A 20037-nucleotide genomic window follows, 5' to 3' on the forward strand; every position below is an offset into this window, starting at 1 on the left:
TCTGTTTCCCCTGGTAATGTGGTCCCTGAGTCTGTCCCTCCTGTGTCAGTTCCATCTGTTGCTTCAGATTCTGTTCCCTCTAGTGATGTGGTCCCTAAGTCTGTCCCCCATGTGGTTGTCCCTATTCCTGCTGTACGTAGATCCTCCAGACTAGCGGAGGCTGCTGGGGGGGCAGGTTTAGCGGATCTTCCTTCTCAGCCTCCAGTCCCTGTCCCTCGGCAGCGCAAACGTGGTCAGGGGAATGTGGGGGTGCTGGATGGGGGTGGGGCTGATGGAAGGGTGTCCATATCCCATGTCTCACCCTCTGTTGGGGGGGATTCGGATGATGAGGGGTGGGAGACGTTTAGGAGGAAGAAAAAGAAGAAGAGGAAGACAAATAAGGTGGTCATTTCTTCCTCAGAGTCGGACCCAGGAGGGGTTCCTCCTGGTAACCCTTTTTCAGTTTTGTCAGGTGATGGGATGTCTGATTTATCTTTTTCTTTATCATCCATGGATGAGGGGGAGTCACATAGTTTGAAGAGAGCTGTTTCTGGTGATGAGAGTGGGGCAAAGGTTAAGAAACGACTACCCCAATCATCCTGATGGCAGTTCCCACTCCGATAAAGGTGGCGACCATTAATGTCGCCAGCATGAAATCTGCAAGAGCTCGTGATATTGCCTTATTTTTGCTCAGCGAGTTTGATGCCGAGATTTTATTTTTGCAAGAGACCTGGCTCAATACTTTGGCCGATGTCCATCTAGCAAAAAGGGAGTGGAGATGCGGTCCCTCCTTTTGGTCTCTTGCGGCAGAGCCCTGCAGCGGAGTTGCGGTCCTTTTTAAAACCGATATGGTAACGTGCCGGCGGGTAATTGAGGTAGAGATTGGGAGATGCATGGTCTTGGACGTCTCTGTTAGGGGGCAGGACCTGCGCCTGATTAATATCTATGGACCGCAGTCAAGATGGGGCAGGAAATGCCTCCTCACAGAGATCAAGCCCTTCCTTTTTACGTCCCAGCAGGTTGTCTTTGGAGGTGATTTTAACACCATAATTAGGCCTGAAGACAGGAGAGGCTCCATAGACAGGCTGGCGTACGATAGCGTTTTTCTTAGAGATATGGTGAGACAAGCAGGCCTGGTAGATGTGCATATTAAGCACTGCCCTGGCAGCACGGGATTCACATTTCAGAGAGGGAATAGTCAGAGTAGGATAGATAGGTTTTTTTTAAAGGAGAACTCTGCTTTCTCGGCTCCTGAGTTGAGGGCGGTGGAGTTCTCTGACCACTGTATGCTGTCTGTGACTCTGAATGCCTCGGACACTCCACCCAGGGGAAGGGGTACCTGGAAACTGAATTCGGCTCTCCTGGAAGACGTAGAGGTAAGACAATCCTTTGAGGATTTTTTCCAGGCACAGGTTTCTATTCTGGACTTTTGCAGCACTAAGTCAGAGTGGTGGGAACTTGTGAAACAAAGGGTGATTGGACTTTTCAAGGCCATAAGTAAGAAGAAGCAGCTTGGTATGTACATTGCCTACCAGCATTTGCGGAGGAAGCTTGATCGTCTTGTCTCGTATAGAGGAGATCCAGGGGAGATCTCTGAGGTGAAGTTTCTTCTTAGAAAGTGTCAATACGACCGGCATGCCTCCTTGGTTCTGGAGAGGGATTATGGAAAATATCACTCGCCTGATCCTTACCAGAACTGTAAGCAAGGCATAGCAGTTAAGACGGTCATAGGCCTGAGGGATAGTACGGGTTCCCTGGTGAAGTCCAGATCAGGGATCCTGGAGATCTTCAGATCATATTATGCAGACCTTCTGGGAAGAAAGGACCTTTGTCGGGACAAGATGGAAAGCTTTCTGGATTCTACTCCAGGATTGGGAAATGGTACATTGCCTTTGATGGATTTGACAGTACCAATTTCAGTGGATGAGGTAGTCCATGCTATAGAGAAGCTGGCTACCAAAAAATCGCCTGGGCCAGATGGGTTGACAGCTGAATTCTACAAGTGTTTTAAGTCCATTCTGGCTCCCTTTTTAGCGGAGGTTTATAACAGCTGTCTAGAAGAGGGTTCGCTCCCTCCCTCCATGAGGCAATCCGCTGTGATTCTTCTGTCAAAAGGTAAAGACCCCTCAATGATTGAGAACTGGCGCCCCATCAGTCTTCTCAATGTTGATAGAAAGATCTTGGCGAAGATTCTTTTTTGGCGCTTGTCGTCAGTGGCAGGCGATTTGTTGTCCAGTCATCAGCACTGCTCGGTCCAAGGTAGAAGTACCTTTTCAGCGGTTTTAGCTGTCCGGGAGGCTTTGGAGCGATGCAGGGCTGCTGGATGGAGAAAGTACTTGCTGGCATTGGATCAGGCGAAGGCTTTTGATAGAGTCAATCACGAGTACCTGTATTTGCTACTTGGTAGATACGGCCTGCAGGGGAGGTTTATAGATTGGCTGAAGACATTATATAAAGGGGCTGAGAGCTTCCCACTGGTTAATGGTTGGGTTGGACGGCCTTTTGAGGTTGGCTCTGGTGTGCGCCAGGGATGTCCTCTGAGCCCCCTGTTATATGTATTCGCAATCGACCCCTTCATAAGAAGGCTAGAGAGTGGATCTTTGTGCGGGGTGCCTTTGGGCATTGCTGGTGTGCCACCTTTGAAGGTCGTGGCCTATGCCGATGATGTGTCTGTTATTGTCTCTGGAACGGAGGAGGCGCAGGAGGTGGTCTCTATGATAGAGCAGTACACGGAGGCTTCTGGTTCTAAAGTCAACCATGAAAAGAGTGAAGTTTTCTGGATGGGTGAGGAAGGTGAAAGCTTCGAACTTCCGGATGCCTTCCCAGAGCCCCAGCAGGAAATTAAAGTGTTGGGCATCAAATTTGGTCCTGGTGACTATGGTCATCGAAATTGGGAAAGCAGGTTGGTGTGTGCCAATGCCAAAGTAGCAAGTTGGAAGAAATGGAAGCTTTCATTGAGGGAGAGGGTTGACTTGATCAAAACGTACCTGGTCCCAATTTTTTTATATGTCAGCTTCGTCTGTATCTTGCCAGTATCTCTCTATGCAAGGGTGTACAGCTGCTTTTTCCAACTGTTATGGGGAAGTAGGCTGAACCTGATCAAACGCAATGTAACTTACCTGTCTAGGCGGGAGGGTGGCCTAGGAATGGTCAACCCAATAGTTTTCTTTTCTCTGCTGTTTTTAAAGTACAATCTTGGTAACATGCTAGCAGAGAACCCGCCGGGATGGGTGGGTATTTTTCAATCTTGTTTTAGGCCTTTTCTGCGATCCTGGGAAGATGGCGGGCCAGTGAAAAGTCTGAGAGTCCGACATGGCAAGCTCCCGGCTTATGTTGCCCCGTGTCTGAAAATACTTCGGCAGTGGCAGGTGACAGTGGAGGATATCAAGTCCCTCCCCAGGAAGCTTCTGGAGAAGAGGATTTTGGGCTCTGCTTTCAGTGTGTCACTGGCCTTAAGGGATTGCCCAGGCTCTGTAATGAGGGAAGGGTTGCGTTTAATCAATTTAGAAAGAATCCCCTTGAAGTTTAGGGATCAAGCCTGGCTCGCCTTCCATGGAAGGCTCTATGTGAGAGGGAACTTGAAGCATCGCCCTGTGGATGATCGGGATTGTCCTAGAGCGGAGTGTGTTGGTAAAGTGGAGTCTATGGACCACTTTTTGCTCCAGTGTCCCTTTAACATAGAGGTGTATAAAAAGGTGGGGAGGGCTCTAGGCATCCCCTTTTTCTATCGCATGAGTTATGCGGAGTGGGTGTATGGGGCATTTCCGACTCACTGGGATTTTGATTTGGATACACTGTTTTTAGTTAGTATAGTTGTCCGTTACTTCACATGGAATGCACAGTGCCAGATTACCCTGCGGAAGAAAGTCCTCTCTGTTGAGGTGGTGGTGCACGATATTCTGGGTGAGGTTGGGAAAATTCGGGGTCTTGAGAAGGGCAGGGAGCCTCGGGCAGTCTGGATAAGGGCGTGGAGGAATATCAGACCTGCCTTTGGTGAACTGCCCATCTCTGGGTGAGGAGCTCTTTTCTTTTTCTGGTTCTTTCACTCCCTTAGCTTTTGTTGGTTAATATCTTCTTTTTGAAGAAGGGCTGCATGCATAATGGGTACAGGTTTGTTTCTTAACCTCACAAGTTTGATGTCTGGTGTAATGGTGTGAGTCGTAATAGGATTTATGTTATTGCTGTAAAGTATTTTCTTTTTTTGGTTTGAGAGCAGTTTTGCTATATTTATTTTAATTTATGTAAATATGTATATATTTATGTATATTTATATATTGTGATTTTATGCTTAATGATTGCAAGACTTTTAATAAAGAAAAATTGGGAAGAATGTTCCTTACATTGGTGATCAGTGGGAAGAATGTCCCTTACATTGGTGATCAGTAAGAAGAATGTTCCTTACATTGGTGATCAGTAAGAAGAATGTTCCTTACATTGGTGATCAGTGAGAAGAATGTTCCTCCAGGGTCCCGCAGGCTGCTTGTACCATTCCACTGATTTAGTGATGTGGATTCACCTGAATGGTCGCTAAGTGATAAAATGTGATGGGGGGATTACATTTTTGCTGCATCATGTGTACAGCCCTGAGCACCTGTATGGTTTTCTTCAGGTGGGTGGTCGGGGTAAGGGGGAGGGGGGATGGTAAAACCAGAGACCTGTGTACCACCCTCAAATTTACCTCCAGGATTCCGCAGGCTGCTTGTACCATTCCACTGATTTAGTGGGGGGGGGGGGGGGGGGTATAAAACATAATGATCTCAGCACAGACTTTTGTTGCAGCAATCACAGGATTTTTGTGCCGTGTCATGTCCAAAGTCCAGTGTCATTTTTCTCCTGAGAATGTCACACCCCTCCCCTGTGGAATGGTACAGTCCTCATGTATATAAGTCCAGGTATTGGCTGATCTACTCAGTCTGCTGAGAACTTTGCAAAAATGAGTGACGTTGAGAAGAGTGAGGATCTGAAAATTTGGGAATGGACTGACCCCAAGACACCTAGTCCAGGAGAACAAGCTATACTTGACAAGGTAAGTAGTTGGGGGGTCCAATCCTAAGGGCTCATCACCACCAATCAGCTCGTCCAGTTGAGTTTTAACAAAGAATGTTAGAAGCTGATTGGCTGCCATGCACAACTGCTCCAGTTTTGATAAAATCCCTCTGTATTTTGCATAATGCTTTATTTTGCATGTAACTTCTATACCTTCCTGTGTTTACTGTTCCATATTTCCGATAATGTATTAAATAAACAAATGTGTAGAGAGACATCTCTATCTATACGGCAATCGCTCTGCCTTCCTGATGGTAAAATATCAATTGAAAAGACCACATTGTGACAGATCAGCCCCCTAGAGCTGACCACACAGCTTACAATCTGATTGTATATTGTATCTCCGTTGAACCCCGTCCATTCATATTGTATTCAGTCTGGCTCTACACGATTTTCAGTTGGCTAAAAGTACAATCATGTTGTATTATGTGTGTGTGGTCAGATTCAGAGCGGCTCACTGCGAACAATGGGCGGGGGGGTATGTAGCCGACCTGAGCGGCATTGAAGCACAATGGATGTTCCCACAAAGCAGTGATGTGAAAGTGACCCTAAAATGGTATTAAACCAAAAATATGTATTACTGTATATTGCAGCCAATCCTTGGGTATGGTGGCCGCATTAGTTTTTGTTTTTTAGGCTGCTGGCCAGTAAGTGACAGGGGTGCTTACAAGGGTCATCTTTTATTCCTTTTTGTGTAAAATCTTTATTCCAAAAGGAAAACGGTTGCTGGAAACTGTTATCTGGAGCTCAGCTTCAATCTGTTAGTCAATTCCATCTAAAGCCAGCCATCGATCCTTGGTCAGGTCCCAACTGAACCAGCCAAGATTCCATCCATTTGTGGGCAGGCTGGTTGTACTGAAGATGATCCATCAATTAACTTCATTACAACCAGCCTGTCTGACCTTCTTTTTTTTTTTTTGTTCCATGTGATCACTGCCGGCAACGATCGCTCTGTTCTGCCGGTGGGGAAGGTTCTCTAAAACCAGGTGATGGGTAGCTCGCTGTGACTTTGACGCAGATGTGTTTCACGGCTTAAAGTTGAAATCTTTTTTATGTCACTTCTTTCTTAAACTGGTGTTTCCACCCAAAAAAAAAAAAATATGAGTAAAATTTCCCCAAAAAAAAAAAAAAAAGCAAACATTTTTTTTTAACTCACCTCTAAATGCCTGTTGCTAGGGGGTCCCTCGTAGTCTGCCTCCTTCAGTGCCCGGGCACCCAACGTCATTTCCCCTTGGCACAGTTAGTCATCTGGGACATGTGACAGGTCTCAGATGACTGCACGGCGTATCATGGCGAGCGGCGCCGCTTGCGAATGTGCAGTGGGAGCCTGGCTGTGAAGCCACAGGCGGGTGCCCACAGTAGGAATACCGGCACCATCGAGTGGAGGGGGACGAGCGGAGCTTCATTCCCCCGCATCGCTGGACTCTGGGACAAGTAAGTGTCGTATTATTAAAAGTCAGCAGCTGCAGTATTTGTAGCTGCTGACTTTTAATTTTTTTTTATAAGGGGCACCCCACTTTAAGTTAAAAATCAATATTTTTTTTGCTAGAAAATGACTTGGAACCCCCAAACACACACACACACAGACACACAGACACACTCACACACACACATATATAAATATATATATATATATATATATATATATATATATATATATATATATATATAAAATATAATTTTTGCAGAGACCCTAGGGAATAAAATGGCAATTGTTGCAATATTTTATGTAACACTGTATTTACCCAGGAGTCTTTGCAATTTTTTGGGAAAATATACACTTCAATAAATAAAAAAGCGGAAACAGTAAAGTTAGCACAATTTTTTTGTTTTAATGTGAAAGATGATGTTACGCCGCGAGAATCGTGAGAGAATTATGATCTATCTTCTAAGCAAAAAAATCGTGATTCTCATTTTAGCCAGAATCGTGCAACTCGAGTAAACACAATAAAGGAAGGTAGAAGGAAAAAAATAATAATAATTTGACCTCATTTGCTGATGGTAAACATCATAAAATGAAATCTTTGATCACGTGTGACTCCACCCATGTGGTATATGTACTGGAGTGTCCATGTAGAAAACAGTACATGGGTAGGACCACCAGAGAACTAAAGACAAGGATCAATGAACATGTCGGCAATATAGTGTAAGGATTTGAAAAACATAGCGTGTCACGACACCTCAAATTGAAACACAATGGTGACCCTAGGCAGCTTCTATTTTATGGGATCGATAGAATTTTAATTGCTTTTTAACAAATTTTTAAATATAGATCATTTTTGGAAATTAACCTCTTAGTAGTTTGAAGTAGACAGATAATGGTCATCAATGGTAATATTTATATAATTTCCTGGTGGTGGTCTAGAGTTACCCTTTTATAGTTGACGATTGGCCCTTTAAAAACATTCGGTCAGTAGTCGGTCACGGTGTGGTGTAGGAATAAAAATAACGATAAAACTGTGTCATGCTATTGGTTAGGGTCTATAATAATATATAACAGATGGCTTAGTTGTTAGGCTTTTTAATGTTGGTACATGTTCACTGCTGAGGGTTGTTCAACAGCTCGTGGGTTGCTGACCCATACATAAAATGGCATGTATGGCTTCAGACGTTCTGTCTCCCCGGTAGGACGCCCATATGACGAAACGCATAGGGCGGGGTCAGGATGCTGACGCAGACACGCTGTCCAGGATTGTACTCGCAGCTCACATACGAACCTCAGCGGCTGGAGACGGTTTGGATACATTACTATGCCAAAACTCCATGTCGGTGTCGTGTCTGACACTGAAAAGTGTGAGTGTATCTTTTAATGTTTTAAATTAATCTTTTTATAAATGGCATCACACTATTGGAGCTTCCTTCTTCCTTCTCTTATACATATGGATATCATGACATGATTTACTGGAGAGGACGTGATGCACTTGCTAACAAATATCTCTGATTTAAGCATTGATCGCAAAAAGGAGCAGCTGCTGGTTTATAATTTGACCAGCTATTGGATCTGGTGAGTCAGTTTGGTACGGCTGGTGGAGGATCACATTCAAGTGTTATTGTCACAGTTTTCATCAACTTACAAGTTCCACTGCATGATATTGTTGTAAATTGATATTTGAAGAATCATCTTTCATATACAATTTTTATTTTTACATTGTTTCTCATATATATATATATATAATATATTTTTTTATTATAAAATATATTTTTTTTGTAACACATCTTTTATGGACTTCATTGTTCACACATTTCTTTTTCATTTTATATATGGTTTATTCACAAGCACTTTAATGTTTTGCATATACAGTAAAACCTTGGACTGCGAGCATAATTAGTTTCAGAAACATGCTTGTAATCCAAAGCACTTGTATATCAAAGCGAATTTCCCCATAAGAAAATAATGGAAACTCGGATGATTCATTCCACAACCATTTATTCATTGGTCCTTCAGTTTATAGTCCATATTAAAAGATTATAGCAATATGACCAGGTTGTGTAACCATAAAATGTCCATCCACAAATGGAAGCCTCCACAAGGGGATTAGAAGCAAAATCCAGCAGGAGCTACAGAGTAAGAGAGGGCGCCTCTAAAGCCCCATACACACTATCAGATTTTCTGCTGAGTTTTTCCTTCAGATTTACCAAAACCATGTAGTAAAAGGGCCTGCCTGATTGCATACCCATTGAAACTCCTAAGGTTTGACCTCATATTATATGGTTTTGGTAAATCTGAAGGAAAAACTCAGCAGACAATCTGATAGTGTGTATGGGGCTTAAGTGTAGCAATATGTTGCTAAATGTTGTATCTTCATTAAATGTAACCATATTGTTACACTTAGAGGCGCCTCTCTTCTCTTTTATACTCAGTTATGACATGACGCTATTTGTATATCAAGACGTCGCTTGTATATCAAGTCAAAATTTATAAAACAATTTTGCTTGCCTTCAAAACACTCTCAAACCAAGGTTTTACTGTACATGAATTATGTCACTAGAAGTTATATGACCAATTGGTTATAGATCATATATGTGTGTATACATTTTCTCACTATAGGATATAATTGCAGTAACTATCTGGTTAGTCTGATACTCTGCAGAAATTACTGTATTACAGTTGTTACTGAGTGCGGGTCTAGATTTGAGTCTCTCCAAACCTGATACAGTTTTTCTTGTTTTCAGGTAAAAGAAGAGTTTGAGAGGCGTACACAATTGCGCACCAGCAAATTTCGGGCAGTCCTTGTCCGTACTCTGATGCCTTGTGGCGGCACACATTACCTTTTCTTGGTAAGGCTTTGTGTTCTAAGCAATATTGACAGCTTGGGGTGTTCCTATAATGATAAGCGCATTATGTGTGGTAGCTAAACGGTAAAGGAACCTAAGGCATGATAACCATGGAGTGGATCAGCTGTAGGAAGCAGGAATGGGATTATTATACATTTATATAGCTTTGACATATTCTGAAGTTCTGTACAAAGAATACTGAACCAGTCACATTAGTCTATGCACCAAAGGAGCTTACATTGTAATATCCCCCCACAGTCACAAACAATTATTATTATTATTATTATACATTTATATAGCTCTTACATATACTGTAGTGCTGTACAAGGAACACTGAGCCAGTCACATCAGTCATCAGGTTGTGCTGTTCTGCAATGTGCTGCTGGCTCACTCTGCTTTGATCTCAGCTGGGACAAGCATCAAGCCTGGGCTTGTGCTGCAGGCTTCTCCCCCAACCACCATGCAGTGGGTGGGTGAAGATGAAGGCCTACACCATGTGCTCAAGCTGCAATCCAGGGCTTGTCCCTATGCAAGGGGAGTCCTTACCAGCATTCCAGGATAGAGTGGTAAATAGACTTCACCATATTACTAAGGAAGAACAGAAGCTTACTGTCCTGAAAGCAGATGGAAAGTGCCTGTGTAAGTACAAGCCAGAGGGTGAATGCTAGAGAAACGGTGACAGTATAGATGGAGGGTAAGTAAGTGGCTTTACATGGTGGCTCCAATACTATCCCTGTCTCAGGATCTGTCATGTCTGAGTCAGTATCTGCCCTACTCATTCCCCAGCAGCCTGGGTCATCTCAGGAGGAGGTTGAGGAAAATGGTGGATTGCTGCAGGCCATTACAGAAATGGAATCTCCATTGAGTGGCAGGAAATTTTTGTTTTTTCACTGACTCGTCAGATGAAGATGAGGAGGAGGATGTCATGCCTCAGCCAGTAAGGGAGAAAGTTGTGGAAAAATTTTCATTTGTCAAGTTTGATCATTGCTGCAGTGTCTGCAAATGGCGGACATACTGTTTCAGTTCAGGAAAATGCTGGTGAAGGAGTGCTTGTTGAGAATATCTGTGTATGGATGCCTTTCCTGTGACTACTGCTACAGACAAAGAGACTGCATCTGTCAACGAATCTTTGCAATTGGCAAGGAAAGCAGGAGGAGATGGTGGGAATCCAGACAAAGATGTTCCTGCTGGCTGTTAGATCAAGGAGCAGGAGTCCCACATGAACACCAAGACTACAGAGCCAAAGTGCCGCATGGATGCTAAAACAGCTGGTGTTTTTTCTAAGCATAAGATTTTACCTAATAAAAGGACTGTTGGAAATTGTGGTACTTCTGGGACTATGGGGAGTGGGACTGCTGTGCTGGAGGGGAGGAGGGGGGATCAGATGGTGGGTAAATTGCCAAACCTGATTTCAAAGGTTCCTATGCAGCCAGTTAATATTCCTTTGCAGCCAGTTAATATGTCATCTTTCCAAGTTGGGAACTATGCTAAGGCTGTGTCGGGACAAAGTCATGCTGCTGGTGGAAGGGAACCAGTTGTGGGACTTTCACCTAACACACCTTCTTCCATTAAATGCAGGAACGTGGTACCGCTCAGGTAGGTGGAATACCTCCTCCTTCCTATCAGGAGGGTGGTTGTGGATAGAATCCTAGTCATGGGATTTAAAGTGAAGGATATTTATGCTCTCATCAGTCCGGCAGGTTCCTATGAATATGATTTATCATTTGTGCATCCAGAATCACCGGATCTGTTTTGGGAGCGATATGAGCATGTGTATAGGGGCCAGCCGGACTAGATGGGGCTTGTCCCCAAAGTTATCTCATGACAACCTTTGATTAAAGAAACATGAGAAGGAAGTTGGGACTTTGTGTGAAGCAAATGGTGATTAGACAAGGTAATACATACATGGTGACTTAATGAGTTTATTTAAATAAAGAGGGTATAGAATCACACTCAGTATGGAAGAACTTGAAGGGCACCACATATATGCAAAAGTTGAGTAAAGTACAGTTCATGAACACATAAAATCAGAGAATACAAACACATAATCCAAATAATTCATGTATTTACAACCTTAAAAACGAAAATGGCAGCCCATTCCAGTAGCAATGTATGGAGTGATTACTCCACGTAAGGAAACAAGTAATTAAAAAAATGAGGAATAGATGCAATGATGATTGACTAAAAAAAGGTGCATGCTGGCAGAGCTCATCGTGTTTCATGTGAAGACACTTCATGGGGAGTGAATGCATCCATTAGTCTGTAAAATGTATTATATATATATAATATCTGGTAAGAACGCCAGCAAAGAAAGAGGAAAGAATATTGCAGTCTGATTACTTACATAGGACTGGAAAACGGGAGTATGTGGTATTGCACCTATGAGGAAACACTAGGATAGTCGTCTGTCAAGGGAGCTGAGGAGGCTATACCACACAAGGGGGGAACGCCCAGACACAGGGTCCCCAAGAAGTTGGTTTCTCCATATGGTGTGTATGGTAACACAGAGTAGGGCTCCAAAGGAGTCTGTGAAAAAGGGAGGGTTATACTATGAAGAACTCTCATGGAGTAGGGATGGTGTGAAGCAAGTAAGGGCCAGAAAGCTGGCGAGGGGAAAATTAGAAAATGGTGAAGGGAGATAAGGGAATACCAGAGAGAACCAGAACCAGGTGGACAGATCAAGAGGTGAAAAGTGTATATGGCAATCATATAAGCCAAAGTGAAAAAGAGAACAACTGAAAATTGTGCACAGCAAGAAAAAGTGCGCTGGGCGTGATGGAGGAAGAGAGGCGTCCCTCTCCGGCAGCAGAGCCGTCCATGATGGTGCCAGAAAGCTCCAGCTATGTATCAGCCATAATGTGGAAAGGCACACACGTTGTGACGTCAGGTTGACACCCGGTGTGAAGCGGCAAGCGTGACGCCAATGTGCAGCGAGCAATCCCACCTGCTCCCCCACCCCCTAGCATGAGGAGGGGAGAGGGAGGGCACCAGGCACGCATCGCAGCTCCCTAGTAACAGGCGGGACCAATGATGCAGAACACACACAGCTGCAAAATCAACAAGGAGTTCCCCTTCCCCCCTTTCTATGCATATTCATTAGGGATGCAGGCACCTGGCCAGACCTATATACAGTTCTTCCCATTTACCCATATTTACCTGCGTATCCTGTGTGGCTGATGGATCTCGTCAGCCACACAGGATACGCAGGAAGATAGAGGTGTATATTTGCTACCCTTTAACCCTCCTTGTTGATTTGGTAGCCTGGCTTGCAGCTGTGCGTGTTTTGCGCCTGTGGGGCCGCCTGGCCACCTGTTACTAGGGAGATGCCCATCGCCTCCCCTCCTCATGTTAGGGGGCGGGGAAGCATGTGGGATTGCTCACTGCGCATCGGCGTCACCCTGGTCATCATCCTGACGTCACGATGTGTGTGCCTTTCCATGCTATGGCTGATACATAGGGGGAGCTTTCTGGCGCCATCATGGACCGCTTTGCTGCCCAGAGAGGGATGCTTCTCTTCCTCCATCATGCCCAGCATGATGATGGAGGCTATCTGCGGGTGCACTGGACGCCCTGAGCGCACTCTCTTGATCATGACTTTATTTGCTCCTTTGGTTATGCCACACTTTGTATCCAAGATGTCATCTGATACATTTTCACATGAGGTATTTATCTTGTTACATTTGGCACTTTTTCTTGCTATGCACAATTTTCAGGTGTGTGTGTGTGTGTATATATAATATGTATATATTGTTATAATATATATGACCGCCATATACACTTTTCACCCCTTAATCTATCCCTCCGGTTATGGTTCTCTCTGGTATAACCTTATCTCCTTTAACCACTTTCAAATTTTACCCTCACCATCTCTCCTCCCCTTACTTGCTTCACACCATCCCTACTCTATAAGAGTTCTCAGTATAACCCCCCCTTTTTTTCAGACTCCTTTGGAGCCCTACTCTGTGTTACCACACACACCATATGGAGAATACAACTTCTTGGGGACCCTGTGTCTGCACCTATTGTTTCTCCTAGTGTAGTGGAGGGTGCTGGACCAGCGTTTATGGTTGTGCCAATACCTCCTCCTCAGTGTGGCAGAAGTGCTGCGGTTCGAGGTCAGCAGACAGAGGGGTTGAGTGAGTGATGGATTGGATGATTGGGGAGGGACAGGTGGGAAGAGGAAGGGAATGGAAGTGGCTGGTGCAGAATGCAAGGTGAATGATGTGGAAGTCAGGATGAAAAATGTGGAAGTTCGGGTGAATGATAAGGGGGGAGGGGTTAATGGGGGGGGTTTGGCTGAGAATGTCCTGGGGAGCAGGGGGGAGGGGGTTCTGCCATTGGGATTGTTGAATGAGAATATGGAATGGTTGGAGGCTAAAAGAAAAAAAGAGTAAGAGGTAGACAAAGAGGAAGGATGTCAAAGCTCCTGAACCTAGGAGGCTGGAGGTGGCAATTGCTTTTGAGGTGTTTTCTGAAATGAAGGGTGGAAGTTCTTCTGGTGATGAGTCAGTGATTTCTATGGAGGAGGAATCACAATGGACATTGAAGTGTGTAGGGTCTCCAGGTAGGGAGGGGGGTAAGCAGGCTAAGAAATGTATACCTCAATCATCCTGATGGCAGTTACTCCACTGAAGATGGCGACCATTAATGCCGCCAGCATAAAATCAGTAAGTGCTCTTAATGTGGCCTTATTTTTACTCAGCAGGTTTGATGCTGAAATTTTCTTTTTGCAAGAGACCTGGTTGTCTAGTTTGGCTGATATTCATCTGGCAAAGGAGTGGAGGCACAGCTCCTCTTTCTGGCCCCTTGTGGCCGAGCCTTACACTGGAGTTGCAGTACTTTTTTCTGGCATGTTAACCTGTCGGCGTATTATTGAGGTATAAATGGAGAGATACATGGTCTTTGACGTCTCCATGAGGGGGCAGGACCTGAGCCTAATCAACATCTATGGGCCCCAGACAAATTGGGAAGGGAAATGCCTCTTCATGAAGATCAAGCCCTTTCTTTTTACAGCCCAACAAGTTTTCTTTGGTGATTTCAACACCGTCACTAGGACTAAGAACAGGAAGAGTACCAGAGCCAGGCTGGACTGTGGCGGCTTCTTATTGAACAAAATAGCTAGAGAGGCATGTCTGGTTGATGTGCACATTCATTGCTGCCCAGATGACACGGGATTCACTTTTCAGCAAGGTAGTAGTCAGAGTAGAATAGTTTTTTTTTTAAAGGGGAACTCTGCCTTCTCAGCACCAATGTGTCAGGCAGTGGAGTTTTCCAATCACTGTATTCCGTCTGTGGCTCTTAATAGCCCCAATACACCATCTAGGGGCAAGGGTACCTGGAAGCTAAATTCGGCACTCCTGGACGATGTGAAGGTGAGTCAAACCTTTGAGGATTTTTTTCAGGCACAGATATCATTCATGGACTTTTGACGCAATAAGTAATATTGGTGGGAGCTTACAAAACAAAGCATTGTTGGGTTTTTCAAGACCAAAGGAAGAAATAAACAGCTTGATAAGTATGTCACCTAGTGTCTGTGGAGAAAGTCTGTGGAGAAAGCTTGATAGGCTTGTGTTGAATAATGAGGATCCGGGGATGATATCTGAGGTTAAACTCTTGCTCAGGGAGTGTCAATATGACAGGCATGCCTCTTTGGTTCTGGAAAGGGATTATGGGAAATATCACTCGCCCGACCCTTACCAGAATTGCAAACAAGGTAAAGCAGTTAAGTCAGTTGTAGGCCTGGTTGACAGTACAGGTTCCTTGACAAAGTCCAAGTCGAGGATCCTGGAAACCACCAGGTCATATTATGCTGACCTCCTGGGCAGGAGGGACCTTGATCAGACAGGCATATCAAGTGTTCTGGATTCTATTCCAGGATTGGGAAATGGCAGTTCTCTTGCGAGTTTGACATCGGACATCACAGCAGATGAGGTGGTTAAGGCTATTGATAAGCTTGCCATTAAGAAGTCGCCAGGGCCGGATGGATTGACAGCCAAGATTTATAAGCACTTTAACGTTACTCTGACCCCATATTTGGTGCAGGTTTTTAATGGCTGTCTGAGAGAGGGTTCACTCACTCCCTCCATGCGACAATCTGCGGTGATTATTCTGTCAAAGGGTAATGATTCTAAGGCCGCGTACACATGGGCGGACTGTTCGCCCAACTTTGTCCGCTGAACAGTGTTTCAGCGGACAGTCCGCTCGTGTGTGGGCTTCAGCGGACAGTTTCAGCGGACAGTCTAACGAACAAAGTTTTTCGGAATTCCCGTAAGACAGTCCGCTGAAACTTGGTTTTGTCCGCTGAAACTTGGTTTGAGCGGACAGTCCGCTCGTGTGTAGGCTTGTTCGACAAACTAAGTTTCGCGCTTGCTCAGAAAGGATTTACACGACCGAAGGTTGCATTGCAGTGTATAGGACATCGTTTTTCTAGTCCCGTCGTACGTGCTGTAGACGTCATCGCGCACGGTTTCAGCGGACTGTTCGTTCATCGTGTGTGGTCAAGTCCGTTCATGCAAATTTTGAGCGGACTGTTTGTCGTACTGTTTGACGAACAAAGTTGGGCGAACAGTCCACCCGTGTGTACGCGGCCTTAGAGAATTGAGAATTGGCAGCCCATTAGCCTTCTCAATGTTGATAGGAAGATACTGGCAAAAATAATTTACTGGCGTTTATTGTCTGTAGCGGGCAATCTATTTTGCAGCCACCAGCACTGTTCGGTTCAGGGTATAAGCACTTTTTCAGCAGTGTTAACTGTCCGGGAGACCTTGGAGTGGTGCAGGGCTGCAGGCTGGAGAAAGTACTTGCTGGCATTGGATCAAGCTAAAGATTTTGATCGGGTCAATCATGAGTGCCTATGGCTGCTTCCTGGCAAGTATGGCCTGGAGGGGGGCTTTATTGATTGGCTTGTACAGAGGAGCTGAAAGCTTCATGCTTGTGAATGATTGGATAGGATGGCTCTTTGAGGTTGTGCGTCAGGGTGTCCTTTGAGTCCTCTGCTTTATGCGTTCGTAAACTATCCCTTCATCCATAAGTTAGAGAGCAGACCATTGTGCGGAGGGCCTATGCTGATGATGTATCTATTTTCATTTATGTGACAGAGGAGGCAGAGGAGGTGGTCTTGGTGATGGAGCAGTATGCTGAGTATGCTGAGGCATCTGGCTCAAAGATCAATCAGGGTAAAAGTGAAGTTATTTGGATGGGTGAGGAAGGTGGTGGCTTCAAGCTTCTGGACATCTTCTCAGAGCCCTGACTGGAAATTGAAGTTTTAGGCATCAAATTTGGTCCCGGCGATTATGGCCTTACAAATTGGGAAAGCAGGCTACAAGATGCTGATGTCAAGGTTGCCACCTGAAAGGATTGGAAACTCTCTTACAGGGAAAGGATGGACCTGATCCCGGTATTTCTGTATGTCAGCTTTATCTGTGTTTTGCCAGTGTCTCTCTATGCGAGAATCTAAAGCTGTTTCTTCCAACTGTTATGGGGGAACAAACTGAAACTTGTCAAGAGTAGTGATGGCCGAACGGTTCGCCCGGCGGTCGTTTCGCGGCGAATTTCCGACTTTCGCCGTCCGCGGGTTCGAACGCCTTTTTCCGTCGTTCGCCCCGGCGGACTTACGTGTTTAATGTATACAAGAACTTTAACCTTTCGTGACACGTTTATCATGTGTTACAGGACAACCAATTGAGACATGACAGCTCATGGACACTTGGACATTCCCCCTAACCTATAAATACACCCGATCCGGTGGCCATTTTACATTCTTTCTTCTGTCACTGTAGGGAAAGGATCCTGTGTGGAGTAGGGACAGAGAAAACGCTAGCTATTTGGTACACAAAAGTTCTTTTCAGGACTGGTATAGGTGTTAGGTCAGCAGCCTGAGTTTCTTTTGTCAGTTTAGATAAAGGGACAGAGCGCTGTATGCTGCTATTTTAGGGACAGCTCAGCCAGATTAGTCTTTCTTCATCATCATCATCATCATCATCATTAGCTGTTACTATCAGGTCCACAAAAGAGCTGTTCCAGCTAATCGTTCCAGCCTACTCTTTTTTGCCAATTTGTATAGGGACAGGCAGGAAGCAGTGTGTCAGGCAGTGAGGATAATTTTAAAGACTTGCTGTTACTATTAGTTCCACAAAGGTTCTTTTCAGGACTGGTATCAGTGGTACGGTAATAGGCTTGTACACGTATAATATTCTTTCTTCCAAATATAGAAAGAATATTATACTTGACTGCTGCCCTTCTGCTGCAGTCTGCTAATCATTCACAACTCACTTGTTCCACAAAGCTCTTTATCAGGACTGGTAACTTGGTCTGTCTAGGGTGCTACGGTACATAGGCTTGGGTGCGGTACAGTCTGCTGTTCTGTAAGGACCGCTATCGGTCCACAATACATAGGGTTGCCGTGCACTACTGCTGACCGCTGCCCTATACTGCAGCAGTCCTTCAGCGGTATAGGGACTGACGCACAGTCTGCTAAACACTAATACACAACCTGCTTGGTCCACAAAAGTTCTTATAAGGACTGGTAACTTGGTATAGGGTGCTACGGTACATAGGCCTGAGTGCAGTACAGTCTGCTGTTCTGTAAGGACCGCTATCGGTCCACAATACATAGGGTTGCCGTGCACTACTGCTGACCGCTGCCCTATACTGCAGCAGTCCTTCATTGGTATAGGGACTGACGTACAGTCTGCTAATCACTAACACACAACCTGCTTGGTCCACAAAAGTTCTTATAAGGACTGGTAACTTGGTATAGGGTGCTACGGTACATAGGCCTGAGTGCAGTACAGTCTGCTGTTCTGTAAGGACCGCTATCGGTCCACAATACATAGGGTTGCCGTGCACTACTGCTGACCGCTGCCCTATACTGCAGCAGTCCTTCATTGGTATAGGGACTGACGTACAGTCTGCTAATCACTAACACACAACCTGCTTGGTCCACAAAAGTTCTTATAAGGACTGGTAACTTGGTATAGGGTGCTACGGTACATAGGCCTGAGTGCGTTACAGTCTGCTGTTCTGTAAGGACCGCTATCGGTCCACAATACATAGGGTTGCCGTGCACTACTGCTGACCGCTGCCCTATACTGCAGCAGTCCTTCAGCGGTATAGGGACTGACACACAGTCTGCTAAACACTAACACACAACCTGCTTGGTCCACAAAAGTTTTTATAAGGACTGGTAACTTGGTATAGGGTGCTACGGTACATAGGCCTGAGTGCAGTACAGTCTGCTGTTCTGTAAGGACCGCTATCGGTCCACAATACATAGGGTTGCCGTGCACTACTGCTGACCGCTGCCCTATACTGCAGCAGTCCTTCATTGGTATAGGGACTGACGTACAGTCTGCTAATCACTAACACACAACCTGCTTGGTCCACAAAAGTTCTTATAAGGACTGGTAACTTGGTATAGGGTGCTACGGTACATAGGCCTGAGTGCGTTACAGTCTGCTGTTCTGTAAGGACCGCTATCGGTCCACAATACATAGGGTTGCCGTGCACTACTGCTGACCGCTGCCCTATACTGCAGCAGTCCTTCATTGGTATAGGGACTGACGTACAGTCTGCTAATCACTAACACACAACCTGCTTGGTCCACAAAAGTTCTTATAAGGACTGGTAACTTGGTATAGGGTGCTACGGTACATAGGCCTGAGTGCGTTACAGTCTGCTGTTCTGTAAGGACCGCTATCGGTCCACAATACATAGGGTTGCCGTGCACTACTGCTGACCGCTGCCCTATACTGCAGCAGTCCTTCAGCGGTATAGGGACTGACGCACAGTCTGCTAAACACTAACACACAACCTGCTTGGTCCACAAAAGTTTTTATAAGGACTGGTAACTTGGTATAGGGTGCTACGGTACATAGGCCTGAGTGCAGTACAGTCTGCTGTTCTGTAAGGACCGCTATCGGTCCACAATACATAGGGTTGCCGTGCACTACTGCTGACCGCTGCCCTATACTGCAGCAGTCCTTCATTGGTATAGGGACTGACGTACAGTCTGCTAATCACTAACACACAACCTGCTTGGTCCACAAAAGTTCTTATAAGGACTGGTAACTTGGTATAGGGTGCTACGGTACATAGGCCTGAGTGCGTTACAGTCTGCTGTTCTGTAAGGACCGCTATCGGTCCACAATACATAGGGTTGCCGTGCACTACTGCTGACCGCTGCCCTATACTGCAGCAGTCCTTCAGCGGTATAGGGACTGACGTACAGTCTGCTAAACACTAATACACAACCTGCTTGGTCCACAAAAGTTCTTATAAGGACTGGTAACTTGGTATAGGGTGCTACGGTACATAGGCCTGAGTGCGTTACAGTCTGCTGTTCTGTAAGGACCGCTATCGGTCCACAATACATAGGGTTGCCGTGCACTACTGCTGACCGCTGCCCTATACTGCAGCAGTCCTTCAGCGGTATAGGGACTGACGCACAGTCTGCTAAACACTAACACACAACCTGCTTGGTCCACAAAAGTTTTTATAAGGACTGGTAACTTGGTATAGGGTGCTACGGTACATAGGCCTGAGTGCAGTACAGTCTGCTGTTCTGTAAGGACCGCTATCGGTCCACAATACATAGGGTTGCCGTGCACTACTGCTGACCGCTGCCCTATACTGCAGCAGTCCTTCATTGGTATAGGGACTGACGTACAGTCTGCTAATCACTAACACACAACCTGCTTGGTCCACAAAAGTTCTTATAAGGACTGGTAACTTGGTATA

General features: G+C 45.3%; 1 protein-coding gene across 1 annotated transcript in view; it reads left to right on the top strand.

Moving 5' to 3' along the window:
* Nucleotides 1-4853: 4853 nt before the first annotated feature.
* Nucleotides 4854-20037, top strand: part of LOC143981666 (uncharacterized) — a 30565-nt gene continuing 15381 nt past the window's right edge. The window contains exons 1-2 of the mRNA XM_077479663.1: nucleotides 4854-5005; nucleotides 9199-9303. Of these exons, the coding sequence (XP_077335789.1) occupies nucleotides 4913-5005; nucleotides 9199-9303 (198 nt within the window). The 5' untranslated portion in view covers nucleotides 4854-4912. The remainder of the gene's footprint in view (nucleotides 5006-9198; nucleotides 9304-20037) is intronic.

The sequence above is a fragment of the Lithobates pipiens genome, unplaced genomic scaffold (genome assembly GCF_037356315.1).
Source record: "Lithobates pipiens isolate NorthernLeopardFrog02 unplaced genomic scaffold, aLitPip1_a1.2 Scaffold_16, whole genome shotgun sequence".
In the NCBI taxonomy this organism is placed as follows: Eukaryota; Metazoa; Chordata; class Amphibia; order Anura; family Ranidae; genus Lithobates; species Lithobates pipiens.